This window comes from Larus michahellis, chromosome 8 (assembly GCF_964199755.1).
Source record: "Larus michahellis chromosome 8, bLarMic1.1, whole genome shotgun sequence".
Classification (NCBI taxonomy): domain Eukaryota; kingdom Metazoa; phylum Chordata; class Aves; order Charadriiformes; family Laridae; genus Larus; species Larus michahellis.
In genome coordinates this window covers 11,140,376-11,164,118 of record NC_133903.1, presented here as the reverse complement: position 1 = coordinate 11,164,118, position 23,743 = coordinate 11,140,376, and the positions used below count along the sequence as shown (strand labels likewise).

The 23,743-nt window shown below is 39.3% G+C and overlaps 2 protein-coding genes across 7 annotated transcripts in view; both read right to left on the bottom strand.

The window, feature by feature from the left end:
* SNX29 (sorting nexin 29) overlaps positions 1–3,757 on the bottom strand; it is a 126,821-nt gene extending 123,064 nt beyond the window's left edge. For 2 of the 6 annotated variants that reach the window (XM_074599286.1, XM_074599285.1), the window contains exon 1: positions 3,598–3,726. In XM_074599286.1, the coding sequence (XP_074455387.1) occupies positions 3,598–3,604 (7 nt within the window). In that variant the 5' untranslated portion in view covers positions 3,605–3,726. Of the gene's footprint in view, positions 1–3,597 lie in introns of all 6 variants that reach the window. The other 4 variants (XM_074599288.1, XM_074599289.1, XM_074599287.1 and 1 more) reach the window with 4 other exon arrangements.
* Positions 3,758–5,921: 2,164 nt separating this feature from the next.
* On the bottom strand, positions 5,922–23,614 carry TNFRSF17 (TNF receptor superfamily member 17). Its single transcript, XM_074599283.1, has 6 exons — positions 23,273–23,614; positions 17,227–17,317; positions 12,465–12,530; positions 7,419–7,553; positions 6,948–7,079; positions 5,922–6,178 (listed from the first exon to the last, which is right to left on the bottom strand). The coding sequence occupies exons 4-6, from the start codon at positions 7,531–7,533 to the stop codon at positions 5,922–5,924; spliced, it is 504 nt and encodes a 167-aa protein (XP_074455384.1). The 5' UTR covers positions 7,534–7,553; positions 12,465–12,530; positions 17,227–17,317; positions 23,273–23,614.
* Between the last annotated feature and the right edge of the window lie 129 nt (positions 23,615–23,743).

Below are 23,743 nucleotides of genomic sequence, written 5' to 3'. Positions count from 1 at the left end.
TAGCTAACTAAGCTTCACAATGCTTATTTAGCTGATTATGGTGGATTTTCAAGAAGTTACACTTCCGATTTTGAACCATGACTCAAACTGTGCCGACATGTGATGTATGAGGTTTGGTTCTGTAAGTCAAATACTCTGATGCGTGCAAACTCAGGTGAAGAGGCAAACAATGTTCAATGCCAGCAAAGGACTCTAAAAACAAATCCCATACCAAGCAGGTTTTAACTTCCAAACAACTATGCCAGTTATGCCACTGTGAAGATAAAATTAAATTCACATAATCCCTACTACTCTACGTTGTGCTCCTTCAGAGATTACAATTATATTAAATTATATTCAGTGTTCTTACCACACGTGCATTGCCAAAAACGGAGACACATGCCTCTGCATCCACAGTTGTGTGTTTTTTCAAGCAGAGGATATATTATTCTTTGTAATAAGCCTAGAAAATGTAGTACTATTTAGCATTGTTTTCATTTCAAGTAGATGGAAGGTAAAATTAAATCTCTACCAACTCTATATAAGATTTTGCTCTTTTACAGTCTTCATTTTCTAAACTAAGTCTTTTTTTTAAAAAAAAGCGTATTTTCAGACAAGAGCACCATTCAAGTGTGATTAACTGTAGTCAGAAGAGTGGTAAAAACTGCAGTAACACACATACAAATACAAAACACAGAACGCATAAAAACAGCATTACTCAGAAAAAAGGCTATATGTAGACTATTGCAATAAAAAAAGGAAGTTCACACATGAGTCTAAAAATACTTGTGAAAACATAACTGCAAGGTTGCAAAAATTAAGAAACTTAGAGAGACTCCTCCCATCAACATCTAGGCAGTCAAAAAGGGTTAAAAATAGGCTCAGGTACTGCACCTGCCTCTGTGACCCTTGTCATTTTTTGTCGTTCATGGTCATGCTTTCCTATTTTTAAAACAAACTTCTCTCCATACCCTGACAGAAATATCCACACCTACAGCAGAAGAAAACTGACTATGCAAGTAAAGGAAAACAGGATTTTCATCCAATTCTTTATAGCTACAGCTCTCTTCAGCACCACATGTGGTATATAGGTTAAAAAAAAAATAAATTTCAGATTGCTCTCACATACTCTTTGAAGTCTTGTATGCAAAATTTCAGACTGCAATTCCTTTTGCTTGCTCTAGCACAGGTTCTGAGGGTACAAGTTTAAGATAAAACAAACACAGACCTAATTTAAATACTACCTTGTACTACATTATTATGATTCTACTGCCTCATCCTGAATTAGATGCATTTTTATATGTTTTTTGAAACTGCCATTAAAAAAGTGACAACACCCCAATTGTTGACAAGTACGTAAATCTAGTATCCTTGTGTTACTTCCCTTTAAAGTTTAGCCTATTCAACACTGTCCAGTCAAATATGAGTATGTAAATAGTAAGTAGCATTAGTAATATTAAAGTAATGCTTAAACCAACAGGAAGTTACCTTCACATCCACTAGAAATACACGGTAGCTAAAAAAATACATGTTAAAACTAATTACAGCCATTAGGGAAAAAGGTTCTTCTATCTATATTTTAACAACAGCCCTATTACTTTTAAGGGCTAAAATTGGGCAGCAAAAGAAGTGTAGACAGCACTATTACAGCCGCTAAGAAAAAGACATAGTTGAATTTTATGATCTTAACATTAGCTACTACTTTATCTGAAACAAGCATGATAATGATACACTTTTCTCTGTCCTGATCTGTTCCACTTATGTTATTCTGGAAATATACTGTACAGTATTGTGTAACAGTAATGTTTGGGAAAGCACAAAATTAGTGTTCTTTTCATTATCTTGTTGTATAATCAAAATTGTTGGAAAAGTCTTATAGGACTTGGCAAGGGCTACACATGGGTAGGTTAGCCATGCAACTAAACTACTAGCACTAATGTCACCTTAGGCATTATTCTATCTTAAGTAATTAAATGTTTTCTCTCCTCCTAAACCTGTATCTCTTGTTTAAAAAAAAAAATAAATAAAGGTATTAGAAATAACTACATGATGAGGCTTTATGCCACAAGAGGTGCATGCCACCTTGCCTTTTGAGTCACAGAATTCAGAGCTCCCAAAGACCAGTCTCCTAGGAAGATTTAGGCTCTGATTTGCACATATTTGCACAAGGCTAGTCCCAGCCTGAATTTTTCATTGAAAGGCTGAAGTTTTCCATATGAAAATGCTGACTCTTAAAAACTTCAGAATCTGGGTTTAGTCTATATTGTGTCAAGATCTGAAACATTTGAGAAACTTTCTTTTTCCTCGGTTTGAATGATTTGACTGTTATTTGCATTTTTCACAATGCTAATTAACAGTTTTCCCCATAATAATACTTTTTCTGTCCTTATATCTTCTTCCATAAAAATCTTTTTTTGCTTCGTACCACAAAGGTGAGACCAAAACAGAGGAAAACACCCCTGAAGTGTTTTCATTTTCATTTTCAGTTTCACTTTCAGAAATGACCACTATCCATAAAACTTGCAGCATTTAGTTACTCCAGTTAACTCTTCAATTTTTTTTTCTTACTATCTTTGGCAACAGATCGCACCATATATTAAATCAAGGTGGAACAAAAACATGCAATCTAATTTTCAGTTGCACTGTTCCATTACTGAAGCTGTATAAGTAGACCCATGAAAGCACTTACTAAAGCACTTCCCATCTTAAAGAAAAATCCAAACTACCCCCTAACAATGTGTTTTAAAACATACTAAGTTACAGGAGAAATCTATTTAACTTTCTTCCTCCATTCTACCAAATAACTCCATGCTGGCCCTTTCAAGTGGCTATGCTTCCTCCAGTCCTAAAGTTTATGGGTCCCAGGTCTCATACAAAGCTTTTAAGTATTTCCTCTCACAAACACCTCAAAAAACTCAGGATTTCACACACCCACCGCTTCACCGTAACACGGAGGCCAGAAACGAACACATCCACAGCCGACACATCCCCGTCAGGGCTGAGCTGGAGAAACAGCGAGGGTACACCCTAAGCACTGGAAGGGACCGCTTTTTCCACTAGTCACGCTCCTCACCTCTCTCACCAACTGCATGTTAGTCAGTTCCTACTTCTTTTTTTTTTTTTTTTAATTGTTTTCCCTTGCTCGTTTATTTTCTCGGGAAAATTTCCTGTGATTTTACACAGCTGAGGTAACGGAGATCCCCGAGACCAGCACCACTCGTGCTGTGTGCCAGTGTCACGCTCAAGGGCAGGCTTTAGGGTTTAAACTGAGGTAAAACACGGCTTCTGGGGGGCTTTGGGAGCCAAAATGAGGAGCGGGGTGCGGCGATGCAGGCAAGGGCTGAGCCCTACCCCGCTTTGCGGGGACAGCGAGGCCGAAGTCTCCTGTGCTTCGCCAGGCACAACCGCCAGGCACAACGCCCAGCCCTACCGGGGAGAACCATGAGGGGAGGAAGGGGCCTCGGCCCGCGGGGGACGGGCCACGCCTGACCGAGCAGGCGGCGGGGACCCTCCAGGCGAGCTCTGCCCGCGCCAGCCCCGACGACACCCCAGAGACCCGGCGGCCCCGCCGAGCGCGCCCCGGGAGCGGAGAGGGCCCCGCCCGAGCCCTCCACTCACCACTCATGGTGGCCGCGGGGCTCGCACCCTCCGTCCGCCGGACCCGCTCCCTCCTCCCGCACACCCCTGAGCCGGGCCGGCCAGCGCACACGCTCCGCCCCGGAACGCCGCCACGCCGCCCCGGAAGGTAAACACCGCTCCGCGCCGGCGGCAGAGAGCTCCCGTGCGGCCGTGGCCCGGGCCGGCCCCCGCCGTGCCGCCTCCCCTCACGGCCGCCGGGCTCCTGACAGGAAAAGGCGGGAAGCTGCTGGCCACCTCCCGCAGCAAAGCCCCCGCCGGGGAAGCCAGTGGCGACCACCCCCCGCTTCACAGAGACGGCCCTTCCCCGCACAGCTATTCCACGGGGAAGGGAAGAAAGACCGGGCGAACGAAAGACGAGAAAAACGGAGATAAAGCGTTCTGTGCGCGTGCTGCGTAAGCTTAAAGTCCCGAAAGGGTTCATGTTTCAAAAAAACGGTACAGAAATTGTAAAACCTCTACTACAAAATAAAATGGCAAAGTAACAAAGTAATTCTCGTAAATGTAGACTCGTTTTAAGGCGTCATTTTGCTAGTTTGTATTTGCTGTGTGTTTGCCGCATACTGCTGCACACTGTGTGGAGTAACAGCACATAACCTTTTTTTTCCAGCGTTCCTAGTTAAAGTAATAAATTTAATAGCTCTGTAGGCCTACTTCCGAAGTTTTGGCTATGCGTGGCCAGACCTACACAGCTAACTCATAACTGGCCCAAACTTCATGGTCAGTCTCCTAAAGATGCTGTAATACTGGTCGGTGGTAGATTTTGTGCAATAATTTACTAGTCCTAAAACATTTTAATTCATCATTCATCCAAGAATCTGAAATAGAAAGTTATCTACAAATAAAAATATTGTTGTTTCTTTTGTGATTGTTGCAATTTTCCAAGAATAAAACTGGCCTAATATTAGGAAAATAACATTAATGCTTGGGAGGCAAGGTGACAAAAGTATATTCCTAATTTTAGGCCACACGGTAGCCTGGTATGACTATATCTAATCAGCAGTTCTTGTACAGATAACAAGGGTATCCTCGTTTAACCCCAGCCAGCAACTAGGATCACACAGATGATCACTCCCCCATCCCCAGTTGGGATGGAGGAAAGAATCAGAAGAGTAAAAGTGGGGGGGAAAAAAGCCTCATATATACAGTTTAATAGGTAGAGGGAAAGCCACGCACGCAAACAAAGGAAAACAAGGAATTCATTCACTGCTTCCCATCAGCAGGAAGGTGTTTGGCATCTCCAGGAAAGCAGGGCTCCATCACACATAACAGTTAATTGGGAAGACAAATGCCATCCCTCCAAACGTCTATTTTACCTCAAACCAGGACATTTCCCTTTCTTTTTCCCCCAACTTTGTATACTGAGCATGACATCACGTGGTATGGAATATCCCTTTGGACAGGGGGTCAGCTGTCCTGGCTGGGTCTCCTCCCAACATTTTGTGCACCCCCAGCTCACTCACTGGTGGGAAGGTGTGAGGAGCAGAAAAGCCTTGAGGGCTTAGCAACAACAAAACACATTTGTATGTTATCAGCACTATTCCCATCCCAAATCCAAAACGTAGCCCCACACCAGCTGCTAGCAAGAAAGTCAAATCTACCCCAGATTAAACCATGACACAAGACTAAATAAAGGAACTAGTAAAATAGAAAGAAATCTTTATAGAATACAGTCTGAAAAATGCTTGGTACTTGAGGGAAAGTCTGCACCATCAGGAACTACATTGGGATTGCAGGTACAGTGCTCCACAGCACCACAACCTCCCTTACCGTGACCCAGAGACACTATCTGAACTGGGGAGGACTCTATACTCTACAAAGGTATTCATCATTAGAATGTTCCTATTTCAAGCATCATAGGGGCTATTTGAAATTGGAAGACTGGAAACGTAACGCGGGTTTTCATTTCTGCCTCCTGGAACGCTCCTTGTGCACCATCAAGCAATTTTTGGCACACGATCTGAGTTTAACATAAAATACATATTTGCAAACTTGTTTATTGATGAGTTACTATATATATCAGTGTAAGTATATACAATCTCTGAAGGCAGAAAAAGCCATCCTACATAGGGACTTTCAGAAATGAAAAATTCCAATGACTAGTTTAGTACTTCAGAATAATGTAGAAATACCTGACCAAAGAGATACTAGAGTTGGAAATGATGTGACAATATTCGTGAAAGTTCAATGGAAGATCTGTAAGAATGATGTACTTGCTTTCTCCACTGACTGCAAGTATTAAGATTAATAACTATACTGGAATAACTCATTTATTATTATACAGTAAAAATATACTTCTCTCATAGTCACCCAGCACCCAGAATATAGTTGCAATAATCAAAAGATTTTGTGGTAACTAGAACAGTAGCTCCTTCTTCTGTAGCTGGTAATGGGAATGAAGTTTCACAGCCAGTCTGAGGTTTTACCAAGCCACAGTCACTACAAGTGCATTCTTCCACTGAATACATTAATGTTTCACTTTGAAGTGAGTGTCTAATTCCTTCTGCTTTCACACTGCTTTCTGTATTAGCCTTGAGAGTATTATTCAGCTCCACAGAAGAGCCTGTAAATATACAGAAGTTAATTTAGTACATACATCATGCTATATCAGACATACAGCTACTGAAGATCCAAATTTCATTATGTTCCAACTATGTTCCTAACCCTAGTGAAAGTTTTAAGATGTAGTGAAATTTTTAAGATGCATTTATATATTATAATCTTTTGTTCTATGACAACATACTCCCTATACTTCAGGATAAGCATTTAAGTAATCTAACACATTTTCTAATCAGTTATTATTTATTGGCTGAACACAAATGGTACTATTTTTAAAATTTAAATTTTTTTTTTTCACATTCCCAAAAATATATCACATACACTTCTCACAGGCTAGAATATAAAGTAAAATTATTTAATGTCTTATAAGATGGAAAGCTAATATTGAATGTGTATCCTCTACCTGAGTAGAATTCCTTTTGCATTCAATGAGAAGAGGATGAAACCCTTACAGAGATCTTTTGCTATTGAGGGTTCATAAATGATTTCTCAAACACCAGCAAATAATCTAGGTATGAATATGCAACAAACAATCCTGACATGATCCAGAACCAACAAAGAGAGAATGCTGCTTTTGCAAGTTATCATCTGGATATTTTATTCCCTAATATCTTTAATAACTTCATTGAGACTATTTGAGGAATACAAAACAATCCAACAAAGACAGTTATCAGAATCTGGAATATAAATCATATGCAAAATTTATACATGGTAAGAGTAGCTAAAATGTACAATGATCTAAAATTATTTGATAAAGAATCTTATTTATTCACCTGTGTTTTTCAGTTTTTCTTTTAGTTGCTTTAGGTGCTTCCGTTTAAACAGGACCATTAAGGTGAACAGAGCGAGTATTAAAATTACTCCCAAGCCCAAACAAATCCAAAGAACTCCACTTGAATCAGTGCCTTATGAAATAAGAGATGTATTAAATTAATTGTAAACAATAACCAATGAACAGTAAACACGTCCAACACATAAAACTTCTCTGTCAAAGGAGCAGTTTCTATTTCCATTGAGTGATAGCTCAAGTAAAGCTTGAGAGCTTTAAAAATTTGCTCTTCTAAACACACATAGTCATACAGGACACACTGCATATGTCTTCAATATTTTTGAGCCCATATATTATTCTGATAAACTTGTTCCAGGTTTTAGATTTCTTTAAGTTTTTATGTTTACAATTCTATGTAAAATACAACATGAAAACACCCAGCATAGCCACAAAGTATTGCAGAAATATTACTTACTCTTATCGCAGTAGTTTTCACATGAAGGTGGTGGTGTACTAGAACATCGAAGATGACAAGGCTTACAAGAGAGCAGCAAATTATCAAAGTATTCATTTTTGGGGCAGTGTGCCATCAGGGTCAGCAATTATGGAACTGGAAAGCCACAGAAATTGTAAAAGAGTGAGGATCATCTACAAAGGGCTTTTCAGTTCTCAGTTTTTGCAAATCTAAGAACAGCTAGCAATAATAGCTAGACTTCGATCACAGCTCCACTACATAGTATCATGTTAAATAAAAAGGATTTAACTCTGAGGTCCCCAAGGAATTACCGTTCTTTTTTGGCAATTCACGATTGTAGAAAAACTGAACAGCTGCACTAAGATAATTTTCAATGTAAATTTTGCTGAAACAGAAAATGGTTATTTATAGAAGACATTTCTTGAACAGGTGCTAAACATTACAAATTCTAGAAAAGCAAGATCTCCAAACAGGAGTTCATATTCAACTCATACTTGTTCTTTTCTTTAGAATTTCGTGGTTTTTTTCATGGTGATGGTCAGCAGTAATTATGTTTTCCTGTAATATGCAAACACGCCATGCTTAATTTTTGTTCTTTTTGTCCCAGTCCAAGGAGCATAAGATGAAAAAAATAGAGGCAGGAGGCACAGCAGTAAGAAGATACAACCAATTCAGTTTCTAGCTTTGCCACTGACGCATTCTGCAACTTCAGACAACTTCCTCATACTGTTTCCGTTGATGAACAATAATATTAAGAACACATAGATGATGAAAGAATTACTTTTTGTAAATGAATGATTTTATGATTTTAAATAAGATATTGTTAAAGTACAAGTTCAACAATTACTTCATAATTGTGTTGTACAAAATACATCTAAGGCCTTCAGTTACAACAGAAAGGCAAAATCTAGAGATTCAGTCACTGGGATATTGTTTCTCAATTCCAAATTAGCCTCATCTATCTAGTCTATTAGGTTTTGGTCGGCTTTTTTGCTTGGTTCATTTTTGGGGTTTTAGCCTGGTTTTTTGCTTATAACCATAGTTATATGAGAAATTTAATAAGATGATATTCTAATCATGAAAGAAGGGCTATGTGAATATTTTACAATTTTGATTCAAAACATTATCTGCATTTTTTCCCTTATTTTTCCACAATGCAGAACTGTCACTATACTAAAACTGCGGTACCCAGCATGGAAAAATAAGCCAGCCACAGATTTCATTCTTGTGGTAGGGTGTATATGACACCTCCTTTACAGCCAGGTGATGGGGCGCACTGAGCGTGCATAGATTTGTCTGTGTAAATGCACTGAGTGTAACATTTCTCAAAATGCATTTGGTCTTCCCCCTGGAAACAAAAGAGCTTTGACAACAGACTGCCACAATGAAAGTAATTTACATAGCTTACTTGTATCTTGACTTTTTAATCTAATAGAATTTATTTTAAATACAAAGTTAACCAGTAATATCTAGCAATTTGCAACAACTGCCTCCGTCCAGTATCATTGCCACAGACAGATTAGAACTACAGGCTTATTTATAGTTAAATTTCTCCTTGACATAATTAAGTTAATTGCCTTTTTGACTACAGAAAGAGAAAAGAAAAATATTGTATACAGAATTGTAATTTCATACCACATTACTATGTATGAGACATTTTCCCACAAAATGCACCACATGGGAATACACAAGCTGTTTTTAGTGGAAGTCTAACAAAGCAACCTGTATTCTAGTCTCTAGCAGATGGAACTGCTTATTGTGGCTTTTGCACTTGTTTCTATAGGCCAGGTGCACAGCTGCAGGCTTTCTATTATGTATGGGCTCTTCTCCCTAGTCAAGATTAGTGGATAAACAGGAATTGACAAAATCCGATTTTGTCAGAAGGTACTGAAGGAACTGGCGGATGAAGTTGCTAAACCGCCCTCTATTATATTCCAAAAGTCATGGCAGTCTGGTAAAGTCCCCACTGACTGGAAAAGGGGAAACATAATCCCCATTTTCAAAAAGGGAAAGACGGAGGAACCAGGGAACTATAGGCCAGTCAGTCTCACCTCCGTGCCTGGTAAGATCATGGAGCAGATCCTCCTGGAGGCACTGCTGAGGCAGAAGAATAACGAAGAGGTGACTGGGTACAATCAACACGGCTTCACCAAGGGCAAACCATGCCTGACAAACCTGGTGGCCTTCTATGAGAAGGTGACAACATCAATAGACAAGGGGAGAAAAACTGACATCATTTACCTAGACCTGAGCAAAGCCTTTGACACTGTACCACATGACATCCTGGTCTCCAAGCTGATAAAATATGGCTTTGATAGACTGACAATTCAGTGGATAAAGAACTGGCTTGACGGCCGCACCCAAAGAGTGGCTGTCAATGGGTCCATGTCCAAGTGGAGGCCAGTGACAAGTGGAGTCCCTCAAGGATCAGTACTGGGACCGGTCTTGTTTAACATCTTCGTCAGCAACATGGACAGTGGCATTGAGCGCACCCTCAGCAAGTTTGCTGACGACACCAAGCTGTGTGGGGCGGCTGACACGCTGGAGGGAAGGGATACCATCTAGAGGGACCTTGACAGGCTGGAGAGGTGGACCCATGCCAACCTCATGAAGTTCAACAAGACCAAGCGTAGGGTCCTCCATCTGGGTCGGGGCAATCCCAAGCACCAATATAGGCTGGGCAGTGACTGGCTTGAGAACAGCCCTGAAGAAAAGGACTTGAGGGTGCTGGTGGATGAGAGGCTCAACATGAGCCGTCAGTGTGCACTAGCAGCCCAGAAAGCCAATCGTATCCTGAGCTGCATCAGGAGAAGCATGGCCAGCAGGTTGAGGGAGGTGATTCTCCCCCTCTACTCCACTCTTGTGAGACCCCACCTGGAGTACTGCATCCAGTTCTGGAGCCCCTACTACAAGAAAGATATGGACGTGCTGGAATGTATCCAGAGAAGGTCCGTGAGGATAATCAGAGGGCTGGAGCACCTCTCCTATGAGGACAGACTGAGGGAGTTGGGGTTGTTCAGTCTGGAGAAGAGAAGGCTCCGAGGAGACCTTATAGTGGCCTACCAGTATCTCAAGGGGGCCTACAAGAAAGCTGGTGAGGGACTTTTTAGGATGTCAGGTAATGGTAGAACTAGAGGGAAGGGATTAAAACTAGAGATGGGACGATTCAGACTGGACGTTAGGAAGAAGTTCTTCACCATGAGGGTGGTGAGACACTGGAACAGGTTGCCCAGAGAGGTGGTGGAAGCCCCATCCCTGGAAGTTTTTAAGGCCAGGCTGGATGGGGCTCTGAGCAACCTGATCTAGGGGGAGATGTCCCTGCCCATGGCAGGGGGGTTGGAAATCGATGATCTTTAAGGTCCCTTCCAACCCTAACAATTCTATGATTCTATTCTATGATTTAGGTGTGACGAAAGAAAATATGGATACAGGTGATGCCAAAAATTTCACCAGGAAGTCAATGCTGGTGCTGAAGTCATAAAACTGGTTCTGACTTGCTTCATACATTTACACTCTAGGGCAAGAAACCTAAGTTATCACTAAAATATCACTCCTATTTCTGATGAAGCATCATTTGGTAGCTTACGCATAGAGTAATTTGAGGTTTTGCTTTTAAGATGCTCTTTAACCTTTTCAATCATGGAGAGGACAATCACAGTCTCAACTGTGACCTGAGGAAGGCAGATAATTCTGAAAGTATTTTCATGGTATCCACAGGTACGATAAGTGAATTTCAGGACAGACAAGCTGGGTCCAATGCTTTAATCTTTTATCTATTTTTACTTAAACAGCATATTTTCCTGTGCTGCAACTTCCCATTGTTCTTACATTTTTATATTCATATCTATAACTTGTAATAAGACCCCTTACTATTTTAGAAAGGAACGAGATGACTAATTCAACAGTTGTTTTCTGCAGCTAGTTCCAACACTACACATCTGCAGGATAAGTACAGTCTTACTGTAGTAAAATTCCTCATGCAATTGACAGCTCACAAATTCCAAAACTTTCAAACTATATCACAGCTGCTCGAAGCTTCTAACGTTATTTTAGTAATCTAGGGAAATCGCATGTGTACTATAAGAGATGAATGAACCTTAATCAGTGTCACACTTTTTTTTTTTTCCAGTTGTATTAGGGGTGTGGGGGAGGCCTGCCTGTGTTTCAGCTGCTTTTATTAGAGTTTTCTTGCCTCATTTTTTTATGTACGACAATGACACTGGGGGTTCTTTTATGTTGACTTTTGACTGAATTGTGCAAGTATATTTATTTCAAACACTAGCTTTCTTCAACAAAGTAGTTTTGCTAAATAGCTAGGTTTATAGCATTTTGGTATTAATTCACAGCTTCACAAAGAAGAGAAAGAAGCTCAGATTGACAGTGGTGAGTATTTTTGCTGGGAGACAGCAAAATGCTGTTGTTAAATGGCATATAGGAATCCAAAGTAGGCAACACAGATAATCCTAAACTTGAACAATGATAACTGATAAACTCCTTAAAGTTCAGTGTTGTTACAATGAAGAAAGGAACCTTGAAGTGCTTGGTAGCAATAAGTTCTGTTTAAAAGAACATCTTCGTGTGCCACTTCAGGTCCTCTTCAGATTTATTTTTTTTTAACAGAATAGGGATTCTATTGAAATATGTCTGTGACTTCTCCCATATGCACCCACATCTCTGTATCACTAACCAAAGAGTAAAAAACAATGCTTAGCACTCCAGAAGTCAATGCAGGTAGTTCCTTTACTGTCTTGAAAAAAACAGGCCTAAAACAAAAATGCACACAGACACTTACAAAGTATCTTCAAAAGGTATTGGCTGAAGGAGGTAGCTTTCTTTAGAAAATGGTAGTTTAACTTTCATGCATACCTTCACGATGTCATCAAAGACAACTCATATCTAATTAGTAACACCGATCTGTAGGTCACCAAAGATGTGGTTAGATTATATACAGCAAAGCTGATTAAATATCTTGGTGTTAGTGAAAGGGATAGTCCTGCTCTTCATTCTACAGTGTTCTGAAGCACAAGGAATGACTCTGGGGCTTACCTCACCACACAGCAAGCAACTTTAATTTGTTAATCCAGTCAGTTCATAGAGTTCTACGCCTACAGCCTGGAAAAAAAAGGCCAGAAACAGAACAGAAAAAAAGATAAACAGCTGATTACCTAGTGGGGATGTGAAACTAAGTCCACCACAGAAGTACAAATTTGGTGAACTAATGTGCCAATGTCTTCATTTTAAAAGTCCCGTCAAACTCTAAGTACAGTAGAAATTTTGTTTAATTATTTGGTATTGTGTCAGATATGCTTACACTCTCTATAATCAGTTGGTCAGAAACAGTTTTCCTGTGTGGCTAGTTAGAGTTCAAACACATGTATTGTAAGACACATGTAAATACAAAGAAGTCTCATCTTTTCAATCAAACTCTAGGAAACCTCCCCTCAAGTAAAAGGCTAAATACAGCTCATTTCACCAGAGCTCTGGAGAATACTGCTGTCTCTCATAGCGATAATTTCCCTCCTACGGTTGGACTATTATTTCCCAAAGCTTAGAGCCCTTAGAGATAAACAAATTCTACTGATAGATGTGCCCCAGAACACAACTCCTTGATTATTAAGCAATACATTTTTCACATATAGGAAACTGGGGAGCAATGATAGCAAAGGGTCTCTAATGTGTCATATAAGTCACAGTCTTTTCTCCTTAGCTATATATAGTTTTATTGGCATGTGTAATGACAAAACAGAGGTGACAGATGATAGAAAAAATATGAGGAATTACAGTTGTCATAGCCTGTTGCCTTTTTTTTCTGCATATCTTAGCATTCAAAAGTTCTACTTCTCAAGCATCTGAAAGCAAGCATATAATCAGAAGATCTTGATAAGCAATAATTCCCAGTGAATTTCTTGTCTGCTCATGCCTCTAAAAAGCATACTGCAAATATTTATTCTCAAAGCAAAAATTAATCCAAGGTAACTGTTCCTCAATTCACTAAAACACTGTGTTTTTCGCTCTCAAAAACAAATCTCAGACTGTGCCAGAAACCGCTAACTCATTCAACACCGGATTGTTTGGTGCAGTCTGCAGAAAAATGTATTTGATAGTTATTATGTAGATGGGTGACAGCACTTGCAATAAAACAGATTTGGGGAAACGATGTGTTACAGGAGTAAGGAAGGCATTCTTGTGCAACCTTCATTTTTGAGTAATTTTGATCGAAGGAAGTTAATACTAAAAACCCAAACCTTTAAGTACTTCATTTGGAGAAGTGTACTATACCAACTGGCTTTAATATGAGAGATGTAATACCTGAATTCATAAGCTGTTTATAAAGTAGAATATTGGATTCAATCAACCAACCAATGAAACAAAACCCAGAACCATTAAAAATAAATTCATTAAGTGACATTAAGATAAGGATATTGTTACTTAGAAACTGTAGTTATGTTACATTAATAATTTATCCACTGCCTTGTATAATACACATTAAATCCTCTAAGTGGCACGCTATTTTGTTATACGTAGACTGTGCACACACACCCCAAAAAACGTCTGAGATAACTGGATACTGATGGTTCTCCTGCAGTGATATTTCCCTTTAGGGAATAATAAATATATGATTTATTTACCAGTGAAGTTACATTGCAGCTTTTTTTTTCAATTATGGAATTTACAGGGCTTGGACTGGCTTTCCGCAGAGTTACATGTTGATACTAATAAATGCTCTCTTCTTGTCATTTGATTTTGCTCCAAAAGGATGACAGAAATTAGTAGAATTGTACAAAATAAGAAAGGATTTATCAAAGATAATAATCGGTCATTTAACTGTAAATCCACAAAGTGTTGTCAGGGAGGTATTTCTGCAGTTACATTCCTGTAACTGAAGCTCAAAAACTCCCAAAGATATCTGCTAAGAATAATATAATTCAGGGAAGTTAACCTGGCCTGTTGGAGTTGACATCATTACGGAAAGTAGTGGGAAATAATTTTAAGAAGAAAAGTGTCAACTGCAGAAACAACAGAAAAAAGAAAAGGAAAAACAATTCTCAGATTTCCTTCTAAAATGTTTCTGTCTGACTCAAGAGTGACACCCAGACCAGTGTGCTCTCATAAGGTGATTCTCAACCACTGACAACTCCTCTCTGAACTTCATGTCTACATCTGGAAGTAGTAAAACATCTATTTGCTGTTTACAGTAATAACTTTAGCATACTGTCAATTCTACTAGGATATCAAACTACTAAACAGGATTTCAAGAAATCAAATAATTTTTACTGGCAATGGGAGTACGGGTAGGTGCCAGCACAGCACGTACCAGCAGGCAGTAGTTTAGAGCTGTACACACACACGCTCTCTAGATTTACAACCTTCTATCACGTCAGCATAAAACTGAGAGTTAGGTGTTGCTTTGGCAGAATACAGGCATAACAAGCACTGAGCATCCAGCCAGAGCATTGCCTCCCATGAACCCAGATTTGACTGTTGGTTTCCTTAAACATCTGGAGAAGCCTAAGACTTCCAGAAATCCTTGTCAGTGCCAATTTTTAACATGTGTTAAGTTGGTATTACTTATGTGACAGAAATTAGTCATGTGAAAAAGGTAAGAAGAATTTTATCTTTCACTATTTAATTTGAAAAAAAGCTATTGTGAGTTTCAACACTGAAATAATAAAATGAAAACTCTGAACAGAAAACCAAAGAAAGTAATACTATTATATCAATAATTAAACATAAAGATTGAAATTCATCTCTCAGAACAGTAGCTTAACATCTTTACCACACATAACTTCAACAACAAAGCTTTGTTTTGACACTGCTTTGGGATTTCTCTGTTCATGCTTGTACCAGCTTTTTTGCCTGACTGTACTTCAGAAATTCTGTTGGCACAATTACATAGCACTTGTGAAGAGAAAGAGAGTTTTCTGCTAGGACTATTACATTCCCTTCACAAACAACATTAGCTTGGCTGACAAAGGAATTCTTCTGGCTGTATAGTTGCTTCTACATAGGTCATTTTGTGCTGGCACAGCTCTTCTGGGTAGCACGTGTAATTTTTTTTTCCATTCACTAAGGCAACTGACCTACACTGTCAAGTCTTATAGTACAGGCTTGGTCTGAGTCCTCTCCAATTCTCTAAAGCTATTTACAGAAAAAATCCAAAGAAAAAAGTCCCTCATCACAACAATCCTAGAAATCTGTCAGATAAAAAAAAAACCACCACTTTTTCTTCCCAAAAGTTATCACACTTCACGGAACAGCAGTCTTATAGAAAGTTATCTCCCAAAAAAGTGTTAAAACTTTCTGAAATGGTTATTTTCACAAATCCATCTTTTGTTAAGTGTACACTTTAACTATATGGCTGGGAGGAGATAAGCTGTTCTAGGAATGGGGTACACACTGCTAATAACAAAAGGGAGAGGTTATTAAAAGATTCATCATGTTCATTAGCTTTTACAAGCTGCACAGAACAATGCTCTTTTTAGAAACAATATTGTTTAATGCCATTTGGGCCCAGTGCAAAATCAACAATAATGTGGATTTTGCCTGTTTGGTTCAGCACATTTTAATTAGACCACTGCTTTGAAAAAGTGATCTTGCTGTTGCTACATCTGGTATTTCCAAAAAAGATTAAAGAAGAAAACAACTGAAAAGTGTTCCTTAAAAGTAGTAATTAAAGTAACAATAGTATAAACATTGTCAACTAAATCTCAGACAACTCCTGTATCCCTTACTAAGTTTGTTTAGCTAGGAATCAAGTTATGGAAAAGCATAGCACAGAAAAGCAGTGTTAATAGACTATAAACTCTTTGGGGAAGGAAGATACCTTCTCATTTATCTGACATTACACATGTGCCAACATAGTTATGTAAATACTAAGGACAATGCATAATACAATAACTGTGCAAGCAAGTTTGGATTAAGCTAATACTGGTTAGAATGCCAGTGACATTTTTATGTTGGTGCAATAGTTTTTACAGAATGTAAACTTTTTTTTCCTTCGTTTCTTAATGTAAACACTTATATTTTGTGTTGTAAAAATAACCTCCCACATACTACTATTTTAGTGACTTTGCAGATGGACAAAAACTAAAGCTAATCAGTGGTACAATGCCAACAGCAGTAATGGAGTTACAACAAAAATAAATGTGCATGAACACCTATGAATGACGTGAAGTGCTTGGCATACACTGAAGTCTAACAAGAATTTTTCTTCTGATAATTTTAACCAAATTCCCTAGCCATTCAGTGTTTGTGGACAAGTATAGGTAACACACAATTGCTTTATTTCAAATTCCCATGTACAGAATCACAGTGCCAATGTGCGCTCTCTCTCAAGACAGGAGGGAAATTGTAATTGATTTAGCCATCCCTGTTCTAGAATAATTCCCCATTCAAATTGCCTTCTCTGGAATAAAAGTACTGGCACAGAACAATTCTGGAGTAATTAGTCCTATTTAGAAACAAGCTCACTATTTCATTCTCACAGTATCATTACGAATTAATTATTTCTGCAACAATGTTAACATGTTAACTAGCTATAGAAGAACAGCTTTAAAAATCCCATGACACTGTTATTCTTTCTTCATAACAATAATGTCATTTTGCTTTGGTCATTACCAAAACTAAAATCTTAAGGGATCTCTATGGACAAAATGCTCCCTCAACTGGAGTTCTGGAGAATTAAGAAGGGTAAAAGAAAGCACATGAAAATCCCACATGGAACTAGTTTTCCATTCCCACCTCCCTGGAGAGAGCCAGCCAGCACGTAAAATTTCCATATGAAACATAAGTGTTATAAAACTCTTACCACATGTATAAGGCAGGAGATCTGGCCTAGAGATGTTATGGAACTCAGCGGTGGACATGGCAACTCTGAGCTTCTCCATGTCAGAGTCGCACTGCAATAAGAAAGGGTGTGAATAAACAGCGTGTTACATACCCGGCATTGATATTTTCAGTGCTAAGTTCAAGATTTTTCATTATCTCACAAAACCACTCTTTATTAACACAGTCTAGAAAAATTATATAAGACACAGCTGAATTCTGTTTGATAGTGGGAACTCGCCTTGTGCATCTGTGTTAGACTGTAAGTCCCACTTAAAATTCTAGCCACCTTTTCTGCATTTTTTTTACCTCTATGTCAAGCTACAAGACTGACAATTTGATGGTAGCCAGAATTGCAAATTCTCTCTGGTACTTGTCTCCTGTTAGAACAATACTAGCTTACAGCCAGTGGAAGAACATCTCACGAGAATCTGGAACTTAAAAGTTATCATTGTTGCTCAGTCAACTCTGCATCCCAGCCGCTGAGATCCTCAAATTTGTCTCAGGGAGCTGAAATATCCTCTGTTTCCATTTATCACTTCCAGAGTATCTTAGGCTTGTAATATTTACTCTCCACATCTAGCAGATTTGTAGGTGAAAACAAATTTACTCTAATGATGCAAAAGGTTAATTTTCTAATCAAAATGTTGCTAATCAAGATGAAAACATAAGAACAGTTAAATAGAGGTCTGGATTGTACTTAACAGGATTTATTTTCAGCTACTTCAGTATCTTAACTGACATGATGCCTCCTCCCACCAATCCTACACCTGGCTTCCAGATCTCTAAAACCACATGGTCTCTGCCTTTCTTCAAAATAGATTCCCCCTGGTCCCTATTCTTTCCAAGACTCACTCAGTCATCATTAAAGTGATCTCAGTCTTCTCTTCCTTGGATGGGCGTTCTTTGCTTAGCACATTCCTTCCACATTAAGCAATCCTTTTGCTATTTACAACATTTTAAACTGTCATAAGGTTTATAAACTGTGCCTAGATTCTTCACAATGGGCACACCTAACCCCCCCATCTTTGTTTATTTTGAGCTTTGATAGCAAAAAAACCCGTATATAACAAACAGTTTTGATAGCAAAGCTACTTACCTAAACCACCCTCCCCCTGCTATTTATCAGTCTGGAGGCTCACGGTATCAAAAACAGACAAGAAAGTCTGTCTAAGGAGTAAACTGCAATGACTGCATTCTAAGAGAGGCACCTTGAACAAAGAACTAGCTAGCATCCAACTTACAGGTTTTTCAAATCTGAACAACAGGCTAACTACGCAACATATCACACAGCTGAGAACTCTGACCCTCCAATTAAAGTCATCTGAAAAAAGAAAGGGATGGCACTTGTGAAAAAGAAGACCTTTCAAGCTTTATTTCTAGATATACATAAGCAAGAGAAAGAAAGATTGTGTGTGTATATATAGAAATGAGAGACATGTGAATACCTTGGAAAATAACAAGTTTAGCAAATGAAGTATTTGAGAGGTAAGGAGACAGACAGAGAATTTTAAATTGGTATTTTGTTGTGTGAATCCACATATTTCTTCTGCTATCTAAAGTAAAACCAATTCATTTTATGCCTTCTTTTGAAGCCTACAGCATGTGCTTTGACTGCTCCTAAAGAAAAGCTTTAACTCTAGATTGGAGACCTCAAAAAGAAGAATCCAGCTCAGAAGTACTCATCACCAACCTACAATGAAATGTGCAAGAGTTGAGTTACCATTTCCTTTGAGGGTGCCCGTTTGCAAGCTTGGAGTAATTCTACAACTGAACTGTAGAAGAGAGCTTATGTTGTGGTGCTACATTTGGAAAACCAAAGAAGACTTTTATTTTAATCTCTTCTAACCAAATATCTTAAAATATGTTAAGACAATACAAACACAGTAATTATGTGAGTGTCCAGCAGAGGGAGAGTAATAGGTCAGAAACAGCATTGGTTTAATAGCAGGGTTAGAAAAAACAGATCAGTGAAAAAATAATTCCGGGTCAAGATATCTTAGTTTGGATTATACATGGTCTTGTGCAAATATAAAAGCCTCTTTATAATTCACTTCAAGCTTTCAGGAACACTAGCAAAGCTTAGGATAGACTTGGCTCTTGAAAAAGCCATCATGCCAAAACATAGTGTGTTTTTTGTTCTCTAGTTCTCAGCTACACTTCCACAGATACCTGGAATGGGAATTTGCCAGAGTTTAAGAACATTAATTTATAATCTCCTGGCACCTAATAAAACTTAAACTAGTTCCGTATTTTCAGTTCTGTGTCACGCTTCATTAATATTATGAAAGGTATTTAGAAAAACTCTTACACAGCCTTCCTTCAGAAGAGGTATATCACTTGTACTTGGGTACAGCCTTAATCCATATTTTCTGAAAAAACTTTCTGGACTCATTTAATTCCAGCTGCTTCTTCTAAGTAATGCTAAACTTAATTTCTGGAGTGTCTTTTGAGATTGTTCCTTCACATAAGCCTCAGATAAAGACCTATGCTTCTAGAATGGCACTTTCACAGCTGAGCAGTTTCCTATATTTTTCTTTTAATAATATACCTTGTAACTCTTGTCTTTTCTTCCTCCTAGGTAAAAAAACTTGTTCTTTTGGCTTTGTTTTTAAAGGCTCATTCTGACTTCAAAGCAATTCTAAATATCAGGCTACTCATTTAAGTGCATAACTAATGTACATATTTGAATACCTTTAAATTTCAGAGCATGGCTCACCGTGCGTCAGTTGAATTTCAGCTTGCTGCCACACCAGATTATCATTCCTTTCCTGCTCCTCCCAATCTCAGACAAATGCTTTCTTTCCCATTTTGCAGCAGCTCAGGAACTCACCTGATCTCTGGGTAAACTAAGTCAATTTGCTTATAACTCAGCATCCTAAAACCACTCTCCTCCCTCCTTAGACTGCTGCTACTTTATGGAGTTTAATAAGGTGGTGAGCTGTTAACTGCTTGAAGCTGTTACCCTGTTTGAAGCCTTCTAGTGAAATATATCTTTTTTTTCTGCTTCAGTTCACACAACTAAAACATTGGTATTTCATAGGTATATCTGCTAGGGTGTAAAGTGCTTGTGAGAACGTTGAACAAAAGTTACTACTGAAGTACGGAATACTATTCCTAATATCATATGAATGTGGACCTCCATCTCACTGCTATAGGATTGACTTATCACAGGCTGCAAACCAGTGGTGAATCTACCTTGAGATAGTTTAATACGTGAACAGCTTGCCCTCACTAAAGAAGTTCCTGTTCCCCATTCTTCCTTTATACCAGCTCTGGCATTTGTCAAACACCTCCTAAGAGTTGATTCATCTAAGTAACGCAGAAGGAAAAAGAAAGTGGATTGTCCTGACGCTAAATTTAATGAGAGAAACTGACTCAGCAAAGGGTCTAACAAGAGGCAGAAGGCAGCCCAAGAACAGGTAGAACTGTGGCTGTGGGGGAGCCAGTTTCTCTCCACCCCAGTCCCTACCTGTTAACCCTGAGGTGGTCCAGCCTCTTCTTTTCTAAGCAGTGCTTTGATAATTTAAGTCAGTCATGATGTAATGATGGATTTATATGGGTGGTTCTCAATAAGAAAAGCTTTTTAGTTTTTATTAAATCAAGAGCTAGTGTATTTATTCTAAACATTTTGATGCAAAAGAGATTTAAACAAAAAAAGCTTTTATAATGCTTTAAGACCTCAAGAGAATGTGACCATTTGCATTCCAGTAGATATTTTGCCAGTAAAATGATCATGATTCTGCTTAGGTTTTGTTTTGAGTACCAGCTGTTTGTAAGTGGAAAAACAAACTACTAGCCCTGTTAAAAATTTAGTGTTTGAGTTTACACAATTCCAATGTGCGACACAGCCTGTAAAACAGGTTTGTACACTCTGAAGGACATCTGGCATCTTCTGACATTCTGTGGACTAATTGTTTATATTTTAGCAAGTACCTAGGGAATAAGTACTGTCAAGGAAGGAAGGAATGTTGAATAACCTAAGTAATTCTTTTCCTCTGAAATCAGTGGTAATACACACTTCCATACCTCTGATCAAACACGTATTTGGCCCCGCCCTGTACACACACCACCACCATCACCCCCCCAAAAAAATTATCACAACTCGGTACTTTAGGAACTGGCAGAATTAAGCTCCATTTCAAAAACCTTCATAAAGCCTTTTTAAGGAATGACGAAGTGTATGTAAGAATTGCTGCCTACGTGTTCTGTGTGCTGGTGATCTTAAGGTAAGTCTTAATTGTTCTGAAAATATAGCAGCTACCTCCAGGTAAGCCTTTCCTGACTTGTAGGCTGCGTCAAGATTCAAACAAAAAACAAGCTTGTAATACAGCATTGCAGTCATTATAAACCTGAGCTATTAAATGCTCTTAATGATGGTAAAAACTGTACAGTAACAAGCCACTGTCAGCAGAATTCATGAAGCTTGGTTTCTACTGGATTTTTATCTATTATTCAACAGTGTATGAGCTCCTTTGTTCCAAATGGTGTTACCCTGTTTCCATACTAAATGAAATGTATCAGATACCTACTGGTTAATAAATGTCACCTAACAAGCAAAGGTTAGTATTAAAAACAACAACAAAAAAACCCCAAACAAACCTTTAGTAAGTGGAGAGTGCTATATTGAGGTGTTCCTTATTATACTAGCTGCTTAGGAAACATTTCTTATTCCTGTAGCGCTCCTCCTAACTGCTTCCTCCACTCCCCTGATAAAAGGACCACATCCTATTCCTACTTCTATCACAGTTCTCAGTGGGATTGCATATTACTTTTTTCTTTTTTTCAAACAGAAACATGATTGCCACATAGCTGAGAATCTTACTTGTAGTTTAACAAAATTCTAAATATTACAACAGAAACACAGGTGAAAATCTTCCTTAATTTTACACAACTTTGAACAACAGAGGCTCTGGCAATGCAGGCCTTAAACTGGAAAGGAGCTCTGCGCTAGAGAAGAACCAGAGTGGCTTTCACAAGGTCTTTAAAACTCACTCTTTAGGCTCTGGTGAGGGTAAGCTCTTGGTGCTTGAAGGAAAGACTTTCACTTAGCAGAGGGGTATAGTCTTTCATTCTGAATTAAATTTTTTTTTCTTTCAAAATTCTGTGGTGTTGATGGGGATTTTTTTTTTAACTTTTATACGTGCTGCCCTGTACACTAATATTTTCCCTGAATATGATCGGTTGGAAGCACATTTTTCCATTAGTGCATGTGTATTACCTGCCATGCAGAATTTTCTGCTTGTTAAGGGTGCACGTGTTGCTGTTGGTGTGCAGCCAGAAACCATCTGGTTCTTGTGTCAGGATTCTGTTACGTAAATGCTGCTTCAAGAGAATTTGTACAGTTCTCCAACCAAAACTGCACCGGATTTTGTACTGAATGGAGATCTTTGCATTTTAGTTCTAAGCCCATCTGTTTTCAAAACAACTCTGTGACTTGCCCTACAGTGTTCTAATATAAATAATGCTGCAAGATGACTCAGTCCTTGCATGTGAGCACTCCAAGAAATTCCCTTCTCCCAAGCACTCACTTTGTCTAAACACTTATGCTAAACCTTCCAAGATGAAATGCTGCTACAGCCACGTGCAGCCTACAAACCAAAATCTGCTCCTTTCCCCTCTGATCCTCCCCAGCTCCTCCAAATACACTTAACTTCAAGCAAAGGTGTTTGGGTTTGGATTTGATTTTGGTGGGGGTTTTTTCATAAGTTCTAATAGTCTTACTAGTCAAGGGACTCAGTACTTGACAAGTCCTACTGCTTTGGCTTAACTGTTTTTTTTTATTCTTATCTATTTTAAATAATAACCAAGTCAAAGTGTGCTATAGAATTGCCAGATTTGGAGTTTTTAATGCATCTGGTCAACTTACGGTGGACGTTTGCTCTCACATGTGCTCACAAACCTTCACTTGGGAGGTTTATGGACCCGACACTGGTGCCCCCGCTGTATTGTCACTCCGCACCTAGGCTTTCTAGGATTAGGTAGGTGCAACTTCGCATAGATAAACGCTAAAATGAGCACGTCTTCACCTAACTCCAGACGCTGAGTCCTTGAAGGAGGCGGGAACCCCGTGAGGTGATACCCCGCGTCGGGCCGGCTCTCCTCAGACCCCGCGGGATAGGCTGGCGCTCCGGGGCCACCGCGACACACTCATCTTCCCCCTCCTCATCCGAATCGGCATGAGGGAACGGGGAGCAGCCACCCGGCGACGCTGCCCCCTCGCACAGCTGTCGCGAACTGCATTTCCCAGAGAGCTGGGGGCAAGGCACAAGCGCGGCCTGAGGCAGCGCCGGCGCCGGGCCTGCCGGGACGGGTAGTTCTTGTCCCGCCTGAGGCCTTGGCGCCAACTACATGTCCCGTCTCCCCCCCCCCGGAATGGGAGGCGGAGACGGCAGAAGCGACCGGCGAGCGCAAAGGCTGACGGGAATTGTAGTTTCTTGACAGGCAGGAAACGACGGTAACTACATTTCCCATCTCTGCCGGGGGGGTGGGCCGAGAGG

Excerpts from the sequence above, each read along its gene's own strand:
- TNFRSF17 (XM_074599283.1), bottom strand. The coding sequence starts at position 7,533 with ATGGCACACTGCCCCAAAAATGAATACTTTGATAATTTGCTGCTCTCT. Across the intron at positions 7,080-7,418 it reads TGAAAACTACTGCGATAAGA|GCACTGATTCAAGTGGAGTT; the intron begins GTAAGTAATATT and ends TTATTTCATAAG. Across the intron at positions 6,179-6,947 it reads AGAAAAACTGAAAAACACAG|GCTCTTCTGTGGAGCTGAAT; the intron begins GTGAATAAATAA and ends GTATATTTACAG.